This window comes from Microtus pennsylvanicus, chromosome 2 (assembly GCF_037038515.1).
Source record: "Microtus pennsylvanicus isolate mMicPen1 chromosome 2, mMicPen1.hap1, whole genome shotgun sequence".
Taxonomy (NCBI): Eukaryota; Metazoa; Chordata; class Mammalia; order Rodentia; family Cricetidae; genus Microtus; species Microtus pennsylvanicus.
The window spans coordinates 49,458,134-49,475,952 of record NC_134580.1 but is presented as its reverse complement, the minus strand read 5'-3'; the positions used below and the strand labels follow the sequence as shown (position 1 = coordinate 49,475,952).

Here is a 17,819-nt window from a genome sequence, read left to right as displayed (position 1 = left end):
ATGACTTTTCTTCCCTACAACCCACCCGGCACCTGCTAGCACCATGAAAGCTAGACAGTAGGGAGGGAGTGCCCAAGTCTGTGCCGACTTGGTTTCTTCATGTCTTATAACCTGAGCTCGTGTCTTTTTGGGGTCTGTCTTCCTAAATGATCACTGGTTTGGACTTGTGAGGAACCTTCCATTTCTCTAATCTCCGAATTAGAGGGAGCCCCAAGCACTTGTGTCTTCTCCAATGAAGATCAACACGCATGGCATCCCCTGGGAGCCGAAATACTTTAGGAGGCTAACACTTATTAGAATGTTGACTTCTCTACTCTGTCAAGCCTGACTGTAGCTTCCTCTCACCCATCTGTTCAAGTATATGAAAATGGGGAAGCAGGCCTGCAATCCTAGGAGGCTGAGACAGGAGGATTGCAAGTCAAAGGCCATCTTGGGTTATGCCACAGTGTGAGCTCAAGGCCAGTCTGGACAACTTAATGACTCCTTCTCTCAAAATGGAGAATAAAAATACATTTCAGTGGTTGAGTCATTGACTAGTATGCATGGAGCCCTAGTTTCAATTTCCAATACTGAAAAAAAAAAAGAAGAAATTCATCTTTTCTATGGGTGCACAGATATGGGATTTGAAATCTCTTCTTAACCCCCCTTTAACAAAATACTGACACTTATTTGGAATCTCAGTGTAGTCTCTGTTTACCAAATGGACCAGGCATTAGAGCATGTTTAGGCTAGCGCATCTGAGGAAGGCCTTCTCTGAGAGTTAGATTTATGTTGGGTTCCTGTGCATGTGGGAGGAGTGGCCAGAAGTATTTATATGTTTTGGCCGGGCACATAGGCTAAGATCCTGTGTGGTTATACAGCTAGATTCCTTCATGATTCCTGAGGTCCTGGAAACAGCAAGTCTGAAGATTTGGTTGAGCGAGTTTATTTGATTTATCTGTGCGTAGAGCCCAGTCTTGGCGAAGAGCTCGGAACCAAACCTGCTAGGTTAGTGTTTGAGGGCTTTGGTTTTAGTCCTTTGGTTTATTTCTCTTAAAGTCCATATCTAAAATCAGACTTTTAAAATTTTTGTATTTTCATGTGTTCCACTTGAGTAGTCAAAGTTTAGAGCTATCATAAAGTGATAAGCTATTTACGTTTGGCTTTTGTTTCCCCCTCTTCCTCTATTTGGAAATAAAGTTTTGAGGCTGTGTCTGATGCTGATTATGAAACCCTCTTGGATGGGAATGGAGTTCTTTTTAAAGTCTGATTGTGAGGGAAACTCATTCAGTATGGAACCGCACGTCTTCTAAAGAAGGTTGTGTGATCAGCGACTATTACCTTAGGAAAGTTGTTTGAAGACTGTGCCACCTGGCATAAAATGAAGGAGACACTATTCACATGAAATAAAATTGCGGTGCCGTGGAACTATGATGTAACTGCTCTGCAAGAAGGAAGAACAAGACACATTTTCTCCCTCAGCCGTGTCTTACCTGAGTGCCTGCACCATGCCAACCCCACTCCCTGGAGCTTGAAGAGTTTCCCATCACCCTCTGCAGAAGATTATGAAAGCAGGAATACTACTAGTCGCTAAAGAGAGCAATCTGCAGACCACCCATAGAAGGGAAAGGCATGGGCTCTCGTGCGTCCTCTCCTGGACACAGAAAGCAATGAGTCTTTCAGAGGCAGCAGAGGAGGCAGGAAGAAAGGTTGGTTAAAGCGGAGTCACTTAGTGGACCCTGATCAGGTGATCTGAAGGCTCGAGGGTGCTAAAGGTCTAAGGAACGACTACGCTGGTACCAGTTTGGAAAGAAGCAGACAGACATAGGTTGAGAATGCTCTCAGGATACATGGAGTACCAGGTCTGGCTGGCTGAGCAGTGGTAGATATGGGGCTACTTAAAGAATACTGAGCACAGACACTTCCTGATTCTCCCTGTTCTGCTGTAGGTTGCTATCAACAATAGCTGTTATCACGGCACTCTGCTGAGAGCCAACAGAAAGTTGGGATTCACAGCCAAAGTCACTGCAAAGTTCCGTTTAGAAGTTCTTATCTTATGGCCCACGCCTCACACCATCACCTGGTGGTTAGCTTAGGAAAAGAGAGGCCTTTTTCATGACTCTGGTGTTAACATTGCCTCTGAATTTACTGAGAGGGTAGAAGGTTTTGAGAAAGAATAAAAAAGAGAAAATATAACCTCTTCTTCTCTTTCCAGCTTATTCTGGCTTTTCCCAAGAGTAATCTTGGACTCTTGGAGACAAGTCTTATTCAACTCTGGGCCTGAGGCCATAAGCAAGTCTAGCTAGACTTCCCAGAGTAAGTTTCCGCCTGGGCTGTGGAAGCCAACAGACTAGCTTGTTGAAAGTGATGGTTCAAACTTATATTTGCAGCTAATGCAGTCAGGCATCCAGGTTTTACTCTGAGCCATTCCAATTAAAACATTCTGGACCTTTCCTTCTTTTTCCTATAAATCTTGTACCCCCATCCATACTCTGTCCCTCTGACTGCTTCTTTTCTTGGTATCTGAGTGCAGGGCCTTTCAAGTGATCTTCAAACTCTTCTTGGTGTGTGGTAGATTTCTCAGTCTCCACCCTACACATTCAGATGGTCCTTAGGGAAATCAGATAGAAGAGGGATGTAAGCTATCTAGGTAGGTAAATAGATAGAGAATAGGGTCAGATAAATACGGGAATAGAAAGAGGCAGAGAGATCAATTATAGAGAGAAAATATAAAATATTAGAGAGAATTATACAAATATAGAAAGATAGTTGATAGAGAATAAAGATAGACATATGATAAAGATAGAAATATTGAGAGAGATAGATTATCAATAAATGAGAGATAGATAAGTAGATGACAGATTGGATAGCTAGGTGGTGAAGAATTAAAAATAGCACAGAGAAAAGAAAAATGAAAGACAGCCTCTTTCTTACTTCTGAGTTCTAGTTCCTCCAAGTTCAATTTTCTGGCCAGAGTGTGTTCTGCCCCTGGACCCTGTTGAACTTGCGTGTGGATGAAAACGTCTGCGCAGACGGGTACACACCTTCAATGCTAACCAGGTTTAAATCCAGGCTGCATGGTGTGGGCCCAGTTACTTCGTGTTGCCAAGACTCAGCTTCAGCATATATCAGTCAAAGCACAATCTTGCACTATAGGAGTCTTGGAAATTCATTCATATGAAGCATTTCTGATGATATGATCTTTTTTTTTTTTTTCGAGACAGGGTTTCTCTGTGGCTTTGGAGCCTGTCCTGGAACTGGCTCTGTAGACCAGGCTGGTCTCGAACTCACAGAGATCCACCTTCCTCTGCCTTCCGAGTGCTGGGATTAAAGGCGTGTACCACCATCGCCCGGCTTAATGTTATCATCTTAAGACAATATTATTAGCATCCACTGTTATTGAGGTCAGCCTAATGGGTCAGAACTTTTTGTAATGCCCATGTAAATTAAAACGTCTTGGAAGACGGTGAAGAAATACAAAAAGTCAAGAAAGTGTTTTTGAAATATTTGCATTCTGCCTGGAAAGGACCCTTGAAGCATGCTTCTTCATTTTGTGGCTTTGAGATACACAAAGACCATATTGTGTGGAATGTTCTGTTTCATCAAAAATAAGTTGGACTTAAAATGCACTTGAGTCAACTCTTTGGATGAATTTCATTCCTGTCATGAATAGTAGGCAGTGATGAGGGAGTCATCTAAAAAATAGTTTTGAAATACTAGGTTCATGATAATGAGCCCCCTGGGCATCTTCCTCCTTCAGAAAAGGCAGAGTAAGCTATTACCACAAAACTGGTAGCCAGAAGGATTGGATTGTCTTCTTTGTGGGTCCAGCTCTAGAAAGACTTTTATAAAATCTCAGGAAAATATTTGCACAGTCAACTACGGTGAGGGTAGTTTATGCAATTGGGACTTGGCTGTTGATTTTTGTTAAAATGTCAGTAAACCACACCACCAAGAATAGGATCTATGCAGATGTCTGGTGTTTCCTTCCTTAATTCCCAGGAGATCTATGAACGCTAGGCAATGGTGCCCCCATTGTTCTAGACAGAGAACCAGAAGGTCTGAAAGTGGGAGGAACTACACAATGGTCAGAAGTAGGCAGTGCGGGAGCCAGCATTGTGCCTTCTCATTCCATAAAATTCTGAAAGTAAGGTTTACTATGACGTTTTGTGGCTGAGAAGATCTTCCAACAAACTTAAGTAACATAACTCTATAGCAAAGATGTTACACCTGTACTTCGGAATCCAATTCGGCTTAGTAAAGTAGGAATTGATCATTCATAAAGCTGTGGTTCTGGCCTCTTAGCCTTTTACTTGGATAATGGTTCATCTGTGCACATTTGAGAGGGAGGAGCTTTGAAGGTCTTTAGTTTCCTGCTTTTAGGGGCTCTGATGAAACCCATTCTTGACTATCAACTTTGCCTTCCTCTTGGAATGTTGTCATTCAGGGTAGGGCCAGATGTTAAATTTTTGTAAACCAACAGATTTGTCACCTCAGTCATCAGGTGGTCTTTGTTTGTTTCTTTTGTTTAATGCACAGATCTAGCAGGTTAACCTCAGGTATTCAAATGCAGAAAGCCCTTTAGGCAAAACTTAGGAATGTTTATATTTAGACAGTTTAATGATTCTATACCTATCTAAGCTTTAGAATCACTGAATAGTCTCTTATACAAGGTCTATTTTATGCCCAGTTCAGTTCTTTAACACAATATTGCTGCTCTGTTATTTTTTTAACTATCTGAAGTTAAAAGCATGAGATATTAAAAATCTATACAATTATATTCATCTAAACTGCATTAAATATCATATTAACTAGTACATATGTGCATATTTATCAATGTGCACACATATACTATGCATTACACAGATAGTTTTAATGTGTGTGTGTGTGTGTGTGTGTGTGTGTGTGTGACTTAACATTTCCCAATGAGACCTAGCATGGTACCGTGCATAAAGATTGGTCTTTAATCTCTGTCCCAGGCCAGTATTTGCATAGCCTGTAGCTTTGGGCTGCTTGGCCTTTTTGTCTGGTAGTTACTAGCAATCCTTTGCAACAAGTAGCAGCCTTGTTTCTAGTGGCCAACTGCCATACTAGTCTTGGCAGTCCAGAACCAGACCACAGGGTTGAAATCATGCATCATAGGATGGTCTAGCCCTCGCTTCTTGACAACTTACTCATTAAATCCAGGTGGCCCACAGACCCTACTCCTGCAATCAAGAGAGCTTCACAATCACCCCTATTTTAGAATCTTACAGCTTATGTCCATGATCTGCCATTGCAGGCTTCGGAAATGGTCTGCAAGCCTCACTAGTGAGTCAGTAGTTATGCACGATGTTGCTGAGCGGTTCGTAAGTACACACACCCTGGCTTCTGACTTTAACATCGGTTTCAAGTGTGGCTGCGGGTAGCTGGGTTTCATCCTACAGCTTCTGCAGGCTCTGGCCTATAAACTACAACTATATTAGACATTTACATTTGCTCTAATGTATGAAAAGAAAAGTATAAATGGAAATTTGTAACTATCCAATGATGCTGCCTGCAGTTTTTATGTAGAAGCACATTTAATGTTCATTAGAATATTAGTGATGATGAAAGCAAATTGTAAATTAGATTTTTTTGTTACTGGTAAATTAAAGCCAATCATAACTTAGTAATTTGTTCATAGCTAAATATTTCCAAAGCAAATTATAATAATCCTTTTCAGTTTTTAATAGTAAGAATTATTTTAATGTGGGTCATGGGGGTATATTAGTATTTTGAGGTAGGAATATCAAAAAGGCAAAAATGTTTGAAGCCATGTCAACAAACATGTCTGTTTATGGATGGCTGACTTTATGCACTTAAAAAAATGCATCTTATAAAGTATACACATTTTCCAAAAATTTCATATCACCACAGGTTTGTTGCTTTCCTGAAATAGAAAGGAAAGAAAGGGGGCCTGAGCACTGCCCCAATGAGAAAGAGGTAATAGATTTTCTCAGAGTGGGCTGTGTCAGGGAATACAGGGTACCTGGAGAACAAAACTGATAACTGCGTGTATCTGTTGATTTTGAAGGAACTGTAGCAGAACATTTAAAGCTAGATGATTTATAAAAGTAGATTTATTGGGTTGTGGATCTCAAGGCTTGGAAGTCCAAGATCTAGGCCACATTTCGTGAGGCCACATTGCCTGAGGCATAACATGTCAGAAGCCATTGAACAGTGAACAAGAGTGAGTGAGAAAGAGTGACTCATTGTTCTAACAAGACCATTTCCATCATGACCGTGTTTATCATCCGTGGGGTCAGAACCCCATGACCTAATTACCCCTTATAGGGCCTATCTCTCAATAGAGGTGCAAAGGGAATTTTCTAAGGCATGCATTTTGGGGACACATTCAAACCACAGCAAGGTCCAACTATTTGGAGTTTGTTGGTCTAGATGTTTGCTCTTCAGTAAATGCTGTGTCCTGCCCCCCCCCCACCGCAGTCAGTGTCAGCTGCTTGTCCTTCATGTCCCCTCATGTCCCCTTGGAACTCCCTTGTATATGAGCAGCGATGCTGCTGCTAACATTCCATTGTCTGACACTTCACAAAACTTTGTACTTATTCTTTCTGTTGCCAATCTAAAGCTGACAGAAAGCCTAGCACATTACAACCATGCAAGTATTTCTAAACATGTGGTAAGTCAGAAGCTTACAAAGACAAAACTATTGTAGAGATAAATTGACTGGTGATGATTCTAATTTTTTTTTAAATGTGAAGTTAAAGTTGTGAATACCTTTTATTTTCTATCTAGGACTAAGAAGACAGGTGAGGACACTGTCTTTGACTTTGTTTCTAATATGATCTTAAGGCTAACATTCTTTCACTTTATATGTAAAATTGAATGGGGGTGATAGAAATAGGAAACTCACAGCAGCCTTAAAAATGAATATTCAGTTGTTCATTTGTTCAAATGTTTTAGTGCATGAAAGAAAATGTCAGACTAAAAATCCACTGTAATCACCTCTCGGCCTTATGGCTAAGATCAGATTTACTGTATTGGGTACTGTGGGTACCCAGATCCACTTCCCCTGGCAAATGTGCTGCATCCCACAGCTGCCAAAAACTCTTCCTTTCCCTGGAAAGTTATCCTTGGAAATGACATGTCAGCCCCTGGGCCATAGCTAACTATATGGGTATGTAAAATTTTAGCCTGAGCTGACTCCTATGTGTAATTCCAACACCAGAGTCCCCCATGGGCTCGGACAGATCAGACTTAAGATGGCTACTTTTATACCTGGCTTCCTTATCCTCCATCCCTCCTTGTCCTGCCTTTCAGATTTTTCTCCAAGATCAATTCAGGAAGAAATCAGTCATCCAGAGCTGTAGGTCTGCTTCTAAGAAACTGCCCCCAAGAGCTTAGTGCCATGGAATTTCGGCTTCCAAAGTTAGATGAGTCCGTATCTGAGAATAGTAAGAAGGGCTGGGTATGCGGCTCAGCCACGGAGTGCTTGCTTGGCACGTGCAAAGCCCTGGGTTGACCCCCAGCCCCGTGAGAACCATGAAAAGGGCCGTGAAGGAACGTCACCAGCATTTCCTTCTCTCCTATAGCCAGACTCAGTGTAACTCCAACCTACACTTCCTTGTTGGACGTGAGTGGAAGCTTTTATCAATGGCTGTTGTGTGCAGCAGGCAGGAATTAGGAATATCACACTGCGTAGCACATACATTCTGCCTTCAACGCAGGAATCAGCTCTGTCGGCACCTGAACACGTTGCCTAGGCTAAGAACGCGGAACTAACAAACATCTTTCTCACTGTGAACCTGATTAAGCGCTCAAGTAAGAACCGCATTTCCCTGGGCTCGCTCCCAGACGAGCCTGTTGTGACTATAAATCAGGCGAATGCTAGCTTGTGTCAGCCAAGGGCAGAGCCCAGACAGACGGCTGCCTTTTCACACTCTTCCCCCTGTGGTGGGGAGCAGGGTGTAAATGCATTATTTCCTGCCAGTCTTCTGGGGAATAATGCAGTTTTATGCTATTCTTCTCTTAGAAAATATGTCATAGCTCAACTCTCCTTTTGAATAAGCCCGTCTCTGTTTGAATTAGAGATCTTCTTCTGGGCACTGTGAGAGCTGAGGCAGGGAAGGCACTTGCTGCAAGGGGGCCATTCTGACTCAGGCTGCTTCTCCTGTCGAAGGCAGGAACCAAGAGGAATCCTTTCAAAAATGCTTTCATATGTGCCGAGAGTCCACCTTGGTTATATGAAAATGTTAAACTTTCTTTAACATTTTATTTTGATTGAGAATTTCATACATCCATACAATGTGTTTTGGTCAAATCTCTCCTCTTCACCCCCTCCAGTTCTGCTGTATCTTCTGTGGTTTTTCTCTTCCACCTTCCTGTGCACCCTCTATTTTCCGCTCCTTCCCACACTGGGCAACTTGCTGTTGCTTTTTGTGAATGGTGTGGGACCACCTGCAGGAGTATGGATAGCCTCTCTGGGTTACATTCCTGAGGAAATGTATTCTCCCTTCCCATCTCAGGCAGCCATGTCAGGGAGGGGTGGGACTTCATAAGTCCTTTCCCCCATCCATGCTGGAACTCCTGCTCCAGGAGGTCTGGTGTCCTCCTCTTTCCCTCTAAGGGCTCCCCCACACAGGCAGCACTCGTGCACGCGCACGTGCACACAAGCATTCACATAAATAAAAACTTTTTAAAAATTAAAACATTTTTACATGAAGATTTTTTTTATCCTTTCTTACATTCAAGTTTCCTACTTATGAAATGAGGTTGTTGGGCTGTGAGGTCCTGCCTGTCGCAGATTCTGGTTTATGTATGTCCTTTCTCCAGGAAATGCTGTGTTTAAATTTAAATGGAATTATCCATTTATGATAATTCATTCGCCACAAAACCTCATTGGGCTTTCTTGATCTTACTCTGCGTCCAAGATTGGTTTCAAACTTTCCTACAGTCTTCCTGCCTCAGTCTCCTGAACCGTCGTCACATGCTGCTAAAATAAGTTATTTGTTACCCTTATATCAAAGTGAGTCTTTATTGTTTAATTAACAGATCCAAGGAAGGTGTGCACGCATGTGCATGTGTGTGTGTGTGTGTGTGTGTGTGTGTGTGTACGTGTGTAACAGTCTGTGTCAGGACTAATCCTTAGAGCTCTCTCAGCACTTTCACCCCAAGACAAAGCCTCACCATACAGCTCAGGCTAGCTTCAAACTGTCATGTCCCAGACCCTGCCCTAAGTGTTGAGATTATAGCTGCATACTGCCATGCCCGGCTCTAACTCTATTAATCCTGACTAAAGTGAAAACCCAGAAATATATTATAAAATGACAACAGCAATACCATATGTATCAGTCTCGGATAATGGCCATAATGACCCTAACATATAAGCGGCTTTATGTACTGCAGCGCAATAAAATCAAGTCAAATAATGGCTATTTCTTGTCCACAACTCAGAGCAACCAGCAAGGGTGGGTGGAGTAGCAGAAGGAGCCTTTGTCTCCTGTAATCATTGCCCTGTCTTTATGCCTTGGAGTACTCTTCAGCCTCTAACGTTGCTACAGGAGGGGACGAGAAAGTGGAGGATCCTTCACAGGAACTGTCCATGAGCCAGGGCTGGAACGGGCCCTCTTTCCTGGCCAGTACTCAGACATGGGCTCCAACTGGATTGAGGAGGCTGCAAAATGAAGCCAAGCAATGTGCCAGGCAGAAAAGGGAAACCTGAAATAGAGGTGAGGTTCAACCTCCCTGGCCAACTTTTGTGCTAAGCCTCGTTGGCATCGTGAGGGCTGAGAACAGGATGAAAGGGCCTAGCTTGCCTATGGTTCTCCTACACACTGAGCCTGTACTGTCTCTCTGTGGCCGTCCGGACTCCCTCCTCATACCCGTCCACAGACTTCTTGGTACTTTGTGGCTGAAGAGATGCTGCCGATGGAGATTCCTTATGCAGATCAGATTGCTTCCTGTGAGCTAGGAGGGGGAAGAACAGCCTGCAGAAGTGGGGGGAATCATCAGAAATGGGGTGGCGAGATGCAGCAAGGACACGCGCTAGTCAAGATGGCTTGGGCTGGGACAGAGGCTTCCGGCATGAAATCTCATGGTGAGAAGTTTATTTGTCCCTGAAGTAGGAGGTGGTATTTTGAAAACTTTTATGAACTTATAAAATTTAGTTTGAAGATTCCCTCTCATGCCAGCTGCATCAGAAAGGCCGGCATTCACAACTGTGCTAAGAGTAATACAATGTTAATTGTATATATATATTTATTTTTGGTTTTTCGAGACAGGATTTCTCTGTGCAGCTTTGGAGCCTGTCCTGGAACCAGCTCTTGTAAACCAGGCTGGCGTTGAACTCACAGAGGTCTGCCTGCCTCTGCCTCCCGAGTGCTGGGATTAAAGGCGTGCGCCACCAACACAAATAGCACATATACACTTATCCAATGTCTTGGAGAGAGGAGTTTCTAAGGGACATCATTTGGTTTTTTTTGTGTGTGGGGAGGACTGTTTTAAGTTTTTGTTTGTTTATACACTTAAGAAATGGAACGGGAAGCAAGTATGTACCCAGTGGTGACCCACTACGGTAGACACTCAGTGAAACTTTCCCAGATCAAACCTGTCACCACAGCTGGTCACCCCACCCACATTCTCCTCCAATCTGCATCTCAAGAGCTAAGTATTGCAGATAATCACACTTCCCTTATTGCAATATAGACTTCCTAGAGGGCATACTCTTTGTAGGTCTTGAAAGACTACAATCCACTTTTTTTTCTGGTCTGGATATTAATTAAAAAGAATTGAACTTATTTATTTGTAATGTTTAGTTTAATAAACTTTCTGAAAACAAGGTCCCATTTAAGTTTGAGTGGCATTTCTCACACCTACAATCCTCGCACTTGGGACACTTATTGGAGCCAACAGACACAAACCACTTTCCAAGAACAAGTCCCACAGGAACTGAACAGCAGCGCATCCGTGGTGGTCCAGAGCAGGTGGCAGGACTGGTCCCTCAGATGTTGAAAGGAACTTGATCAGTCTCTTCTGAAAGCCATCTAGCAACCAGTTGGGTGAAGCACTGTTTCTTTTCCTCAGGGATTTCCTGGAAAGGATGGTTCTTCGGGTCCTCCAGGGCCACCCGGGCCAATTGTGAGTATTTCTAGAAACTTCTGGAATGCATTCTGCTTTAAGGCGTCTGGTTTGGTTTTTTTTTTTTTTTGGTAGAAATTTTCTTCCACTTCCGCTATATTTTCTTGCTGCCTTTTTTTTTTTGCTATTTTGTAACAATAGTTTGTCTGTTGCTACAGACCTATAGTCCCTTCAAAAGTGACCAATCCAGAGAGTTTGATTATTCACTGAGCCAATTTTCTGTCAGATCATCTGCATTCATGCTGTTGTTACTGCCTGTAAATAAGACTCGGAATCGATAGAACCACACCTGACCAGTTCTATAGAGACTTAAAACCTATATTTGGTCATTGGGCACAGGAATGAGCAATGACTCCTGAAACATTGGTGGGGAGGGAAGCTGTTGGGGCATGCGTTGTTATCCCTCTTTGAAAGTTGGCTATGATCTGTCTTATATACGAATCTTCACTTTTGACCCATTTCTTACTTCTATTTTAGGGCATTCCTGGAGCTCCTGGTGTCCCAGGGATCACGGGAAGCATGGGACCACAAGGAGCCTCGGGGCCGCCTGTGAGTACTCTATGGTAGCCGGTCAGGATATATGTCCTGTCATCGTTTATATGCAAAAAATTATATAAAGAATGTTTATTCAGAATTCCATGACTAAGAGTGGTTAGAGTTTTAAGATTGGGTTGTCTATATGCCATGGCTAAGGTTAAATGGTCCTACCAGAACAGTCAACCATGCTGGTGCTAAAACGTGTCACCATGGCTTGTTTTGGGTTTGCATAAATGAAATCAGTACCAGCCATAAAGGTTGGATGTAACAGCTAAATGTCAATCAGGCTTGTCTCCAGGGAAGGAAATATAAAAAAATTGGAGAAATCAAGGTTTTAATGAAAATAGGAATATATTTTTATACCTTACATTCAGTCAGAAAGCACAGTAAAAGCACATGCACACATAAGCCAAGAGCGCAAACAGAAGTGCAAAGAGTAGACCTGTTTCCCCCTTTTTCACAAGCCCAGTCTCTTCCCAGGCATTTAAATGTGACCAGTGGGAAAGTGTCAGGAACCAAGGGATATAATGTCGCCCTCACCAGAGCCATACTTCACTGCTGTGACTTGCAAGATGCTCATTGTAGGCTTAGCCATCAGCATTCTGGCAGCATCTGTGCCGAACCGAGTGGCCAGGAAAACTCAAACAGCTGTACTGTTGAAAACTCTGTCCTGCTGCAAACCTGCTGGGTGTGACTTGTGACGGAAAGGTGCAGAGGAGGGTAGGAATTAGAGTTCTATTGCTGCCTAACAAGTTCCCGCTACCACAGTGGCTCAGAGTGGGACAATGCTATCATCCTACAGTTTTGCAGAATGGAAGTTTGCTGCTGATCTCACTGGGTTAAGAGCAAGGTGCTGGAATTTCCTTTCTGAAGGCTCTTGGGAAGAATCTAGTTGCCTGACTTTTCCTAGCTTCTTCTAAATGTTGGCCACATGCCTTGGTTTGTGGCCACTTCCATCTCCAATTCCAGTAACGTGTCATCTTTCAGTCCCGTTTTCCACAGTCCTGTCTCTTCCATAGGTGGGAAAGGTCTTTGCCTTTAAGGACTGGTCTATAAAATCTCCCTAGATAATTCCTAAGTCCTTAATTAAGTTCTCCTTGTAAAGTCCCTCTGACTTCATAGAGTGACACGCTCACAAGTTCTTGGTTTAGATTTGGACATGTGGGGTAGGTGGGGAACCTTTCCCACTTGTCATAGGGGAAAAGGCACAACAGTATACTGGGGTGGATTAGAAAGGACACTATGGCGCACATGACACATACCCTAGACATATTTGGGACACGTCCTGAAAGTCTGACTACATCGTGGTTTGCTTATCCTCAGAAACTATCTTTAGTCACTTTACAGAGCTGTGTTAGCCGCCTTCTCATTGTCCGAAACACTCCTGACTCTCTGTCTTTAAATCAAGCGAGTACTGGGCCACAGAAGAAAGTTGAATAAGCTCATCTTCAGATATCTTCTTGATTCAAAAAGACATTGCCACATTTTATCCTGTGTGGGGAAACACACACACACGCACACACACACACAACACACACATGCACACACACGCGCGTGCACACACACACATGCATACACACACACACGCACACACACACACACACACACACTATTACTATTACAAGTAAGCACACAGACTGCTTCTCTGTTTCTCTTTATTTTCTCTCTTTCCTTCCTTCCCCCTCTCTCATCTTTCCTTCTATGTCAGTCTTCTCTGCTCATCTACTCATCCATTCCACACCAGAAAGCCTCCCTCAAGATACGGTTTAGGAAACCAGAAATTCAGAATTTATCATTAGGACTTAGGGAGCTTAAGTCCTTCCGTCAAAGCAGTTTCAGAGATAGTACGTGCTCCATGCAGCAGAACCATGGCAGCACTTAGTGCATCAAAGATGTTGAAGCATCCCAAATGCAGTAGGAAACCAGGAAGAAGTTGCTTTACCATGGTTACATACAGGAGGAGAAGGGGGCCTTTTTTCTTACATCTTCCAGAATTAAGGTTTCTTGCCCAGACTATGAGAATACAAGTTATGGTTGGTTCTGAACCAAGGGGTTGGGATGAAAAGGGACAGAAGGAGGATCAGGCACCAAGGTCTTGGGAGAATTCAAACAGGGTAGGGAGGCCGCTTGGCCTAGTATGTATCTGAGACATACTAAATATCAATGCATTCCCCACTAATAAATCACTTCGTATTAGTTTTATCACCCCTCAGCAAAGGATGGCGATTGGTGGCAGCAAGAGAGGCCTCATACCATGGTCACTTTTATCAGAAGCCGGAACTGGTCTGTAGCTGCTTGGCAGGGATGCCACAGTCAGTTCCTGTATTTCCCCATCCGAAGCAAGTTCTTCTCCGCACTAGAGTCCAAGATTTTCTCTGTGTCCAGGCTGCCAGCTCCCACACGCCTGCCGGCTGGTATGATTATTAAAACAGGCTCCATGTTGCGCTGTTAAGGCCTTGATTGATTTCCCATAGATATCTGTCTAGGAAAATGAGGGAAAGGAACCAAAAAGGACAGACTGTGCTGCAGAAAATGGCAGGGTGTTTCCTACAGTTGCTGCCAGTGATGCTTGCTCTCCCGCTCTCTAGCTTCTTCCACCAGCTCCTCCAGGCAAATGAACACGGCCATTGCCAAGCTTCTAATTTTTCCCTGGATACTGGCTTCAATGTAGTGCCTCCCTGCCATGGGTCACATGCATGATGAGGCTTGTGAAGGCCCTTCTTACTGCTGAGGCCACGTGTTTTGGTCAGTAAGACCATCATTTAAAGAGTCCTGTATAAAATGTCCAAATACCCAGTGTCCAGGTAGGACTTTGGCACAGATCTACCTGTCAACAGGAGCCACAAACTGAACCAAATTGTCTAGCCTACTACATCTTCAGTAAATCATCCGGTCCCAGGCAGTCAGCTGCATCTTCTGGTTCCCACCGTCTGTCTCATAACTATAAAATAGCTTCTGGAAGTCAGAGATTTTATTGTTGTGATGATATATTTCTTTGTCATCTGAGATATAGAATGCTTTCTACATATTTGTGATGAGAAGAGGAGGAAGGAAGAGAAGGGAAGAGAAAAGGGTAGGGGGACAGGGGTAGGGAAAAGAGGAAAAAAGAGGACCCAGCATTTGTGTTCTTTTTAGGCTGCTTTCAAGAAGGCTAAGTTACTGTTACTGGTTCGAGGTCAGGTCACTGAAGATCTCTGAGGCCTGCTGAGGTTGGATTTTGTATAACAGACTTCTTCAGCATGTGGGACTTGGACCATGAGATGGGTCTCTCCCTTTCAGCCCCAACCTTCTGTGAATATATGAATGTAGCTACTGTATTTCTTTACATTTCAAGTGTTCCTAAAGTTGAAGGGAAAATACGCCACCTTTTCCTGCCTCCATCTACAGGGACTATGTGTTTCCCTTCAAAGCATACTTTGGTGGAGTTATGGGCCTTCATGTGCTCAGGAATTTTTATTTTGTTTTTTTTGTTTTACTTTGCAAAAATCAAAGGAAATATGTCAAAGAAGTTGGAATCAAAAATAATTACTTGCTGTGTTAATATTTCACTAAAAAGATCTTTCATTGAGACTGCATAGCTATGCCTTTTAACTACTTAATAACAGGCATCATGAGCCCGAATTTCGGGAATTTCAGGCCTAATTAAACACATCCATCTCTTTATACCAGAAACTGCCAGTAGCTAATACTGTCTGTTTTCCTCAACAACCAAGTTTGCTCTCTAATTTCTTTCTTTAAATATGAAATATTTTCAAACATGCTAAGATAATAAATGACACCAAAGGAAATGTGGAAAGACATGCTGGCATTGAAATCGAAGTGTTGAAGACAAAATACTTTTTTTTTTTAAACACAAGATCTCACTGTGTAGTCAGATTGGGCTTGAACTCAGGGCAATGCTGCTGCTTCAGTACTATGGTTGCAAATATGTGAGCCAACTTGCATGGCTCAAAATCAATTTTTTAAATAGCTCAAGTTAGAACTTCACTCTGAATTCCTAGTGTTAAGTGTGTGCGGAGGGTAGTGGTGTGCCTGCTTGTTTTTGTTTGTATTGGGAATTTTTTTTAAAAAAAATTGGAATAGAAGATTCTGGCACATGGCTCTTATGAACAGCATCCTCTTCCAGCCAAGCAATAGAGAGGACCGGGTCCAGAAGTCTACAAATTGGCCTCAGGTTCCAACTCGTCTACGTCCCTTATTGTGTGATCTTGGGCAAATGATTTGAACTCTCTGTGCATGATTTTCTTAATTTGTAACTGGGTGTGTCTCTTGCAGTTGTTACAAGGACTGCATGAATTAATCTCACAGGAGTATTATAAAGATAAAAAGAACTACCTTCCAAAGCTATTGGAAGGGCTAACTAAGTGAAATACATAAGAAGTACCCAGAACAGTGGCTGGCAAAAGCAACCAAAATATACATTATTAACATTTATAAATATACATTATTAACATTTATAATCTCTAAATAGATTAAAATGTCAGTTTTCTTTTATTGCTGGTTTTTGGCTTGTATCTAATGTCCCTAGAATTGTTTCTCTCCCCCCCCCCCATGGTGTCATAAGTACGCCTTGTCTCCATTAGGACCTGTAAGTAGGCACTGCCTTCTCTGGGGTTTTGTTCTTGTGAGAGCAGGGGTGACAGGTGCCAAGGGAAGAAGGCATAGCTTGTGAATTTATTTACAAAATGAATTTAGGCTGTCGTGGGATAGGGGGTTGGAGAGGAAGATGGAAGGGAAGAAGAGAGAGAGAGAAAGAGAGAGAGATGCATAAACATTAATTTTAAAAACAAGTTTTTCTTGTGGAAGTTGAGTATTATTCAACAGAACTAACACTTTCTTCGAGCCCTCTAACAATGCACTGTAGTGTATTCTCACTATTTTTCTTCAGTCTCTTTTCTATCCAGGCTGTTGAAGCAAAGCGCAGGTTGCTTAGAATGCAGACCCAGTCTTGTGGAGCTCAGGAGCTACTTTCTTCCTAGAATCTGGAATTTTTTTATAAGCCCTTTGTCCACCTGTCCAAACCATCAAGGTGTCATGACCTTCCACTCGAGAGATTCTCTTCCTTGAACAGCCCTGCCTTGTGAGGAAACACAAGGCTTTAAATGGATCGATGAGCCAAAGACTTACACTTTCCCCCCAATATTTGTTCTTCTTAAAACTTTTTATTTATTTTATTTTTATTAGTCTTTCAAGAATTTTCTATGTTTGATCATATTCACCTTCTCCTCCAACTCTTGCCAGATCCACTCTCGCTTTCTATGGAAGAACAGTATGCTCTCTTAACCACCGAGCAATCTCTCCGGCTCCCAAGTTTTTCAAACACACCCAGTATTGAAAGACTTTTCAAGTGAGTGCCTATATAGCAATACCAAGATTCTGGGATGATCCACGTGGGACACACATGTATTTTAAAGGAAAGTTCTCTTGTGCTTAGCTGATGCTGGACCCAGTTTGCAATCTTGGAATGTTATCTGGTGGCAGACTAAAGAATAAATTTCCCGTTATAGTTGAAAAATGAAGTGAATATTTTATCTTTGTTGCCTTAGCAAGATAAAAGAAAATGCAAGGTCAGTCCAAGATTTCAATTTAATATTGGATGTAGGCAATGACAGCTTTATGCAAGGATTTGCATAATCAAGCTCAGCGATTTCAGAAAATAAAGTCTATGGTAGTTTTTAGAAACCTCTAATCATGAGACCCATGCATTAACTCATTAAACATATACAGTGATAAAGATTTAGTGTTGGAGCGTTGATTCTCAAACTAATCACTATTTTGAAATATCCTTGCAGATGACACTTAATCTACAAGATCTACAATAGTACTTTTCTCCCATATCAAGTTTTCATATCTATACTAGACCACACCTGTGAGAAGGAGCAGGTGGAGTTTTCAAGAGCAAGATATAATGAGCTTGGAGTAATTGTGTGCTTGGTAGAGTGGAAGGGAGGCCTGAATGCTGCAAATGCCCTGGGATGAGATGAGATGCTAAACACAAGAAGGATAACTATGAGAAGAAATATAGGTGTGTGTGTGTGTGTGTGTGTGTGCGCGCGCGCGCGTAATAGAATAGGAAGGGCACAGATGGAAAAGAGACAAGAGAATTAGTGGGCTGCTGCCACCTGCTCAGGAGAGGTCACTACTGGTCCCTTCCCCTGCCCACCCCAACTATGACTGTGTGAAAT

At 42.5% G+C, this 17,819-nt stretch overlaps 1 protein-coding gene across 4 annotated transcripts in view; it reads left to right on the top strand.

Moving 5' to 3' along the window:
* Window positions 1–17,819, top strand: part of Col14a1 (collagen type XIV alpha 1 chain) — a 180,742-nt gene that overhangs the window by 141,363 nt on the left and 21,560 nt on the right. For all 4 annotated transcript variants that reach the window (XM_075961001.1, XM_075961003.1, XM_075961002.1 and 1 more), the window contains exons 41-42: window positions 11,044–11,097; window positions 11,575–11,646. In XM_075961001.1, coding sequence (XP_075817116.1) covers window positions 11,044–11,097; window positions 11,575–11,646 — 126 coding nt within the window. The remainder of the gene's footprint in view (window positions 1–11,043; window positions 11,098–11,574; window positions 11,647–17,819) is intronic.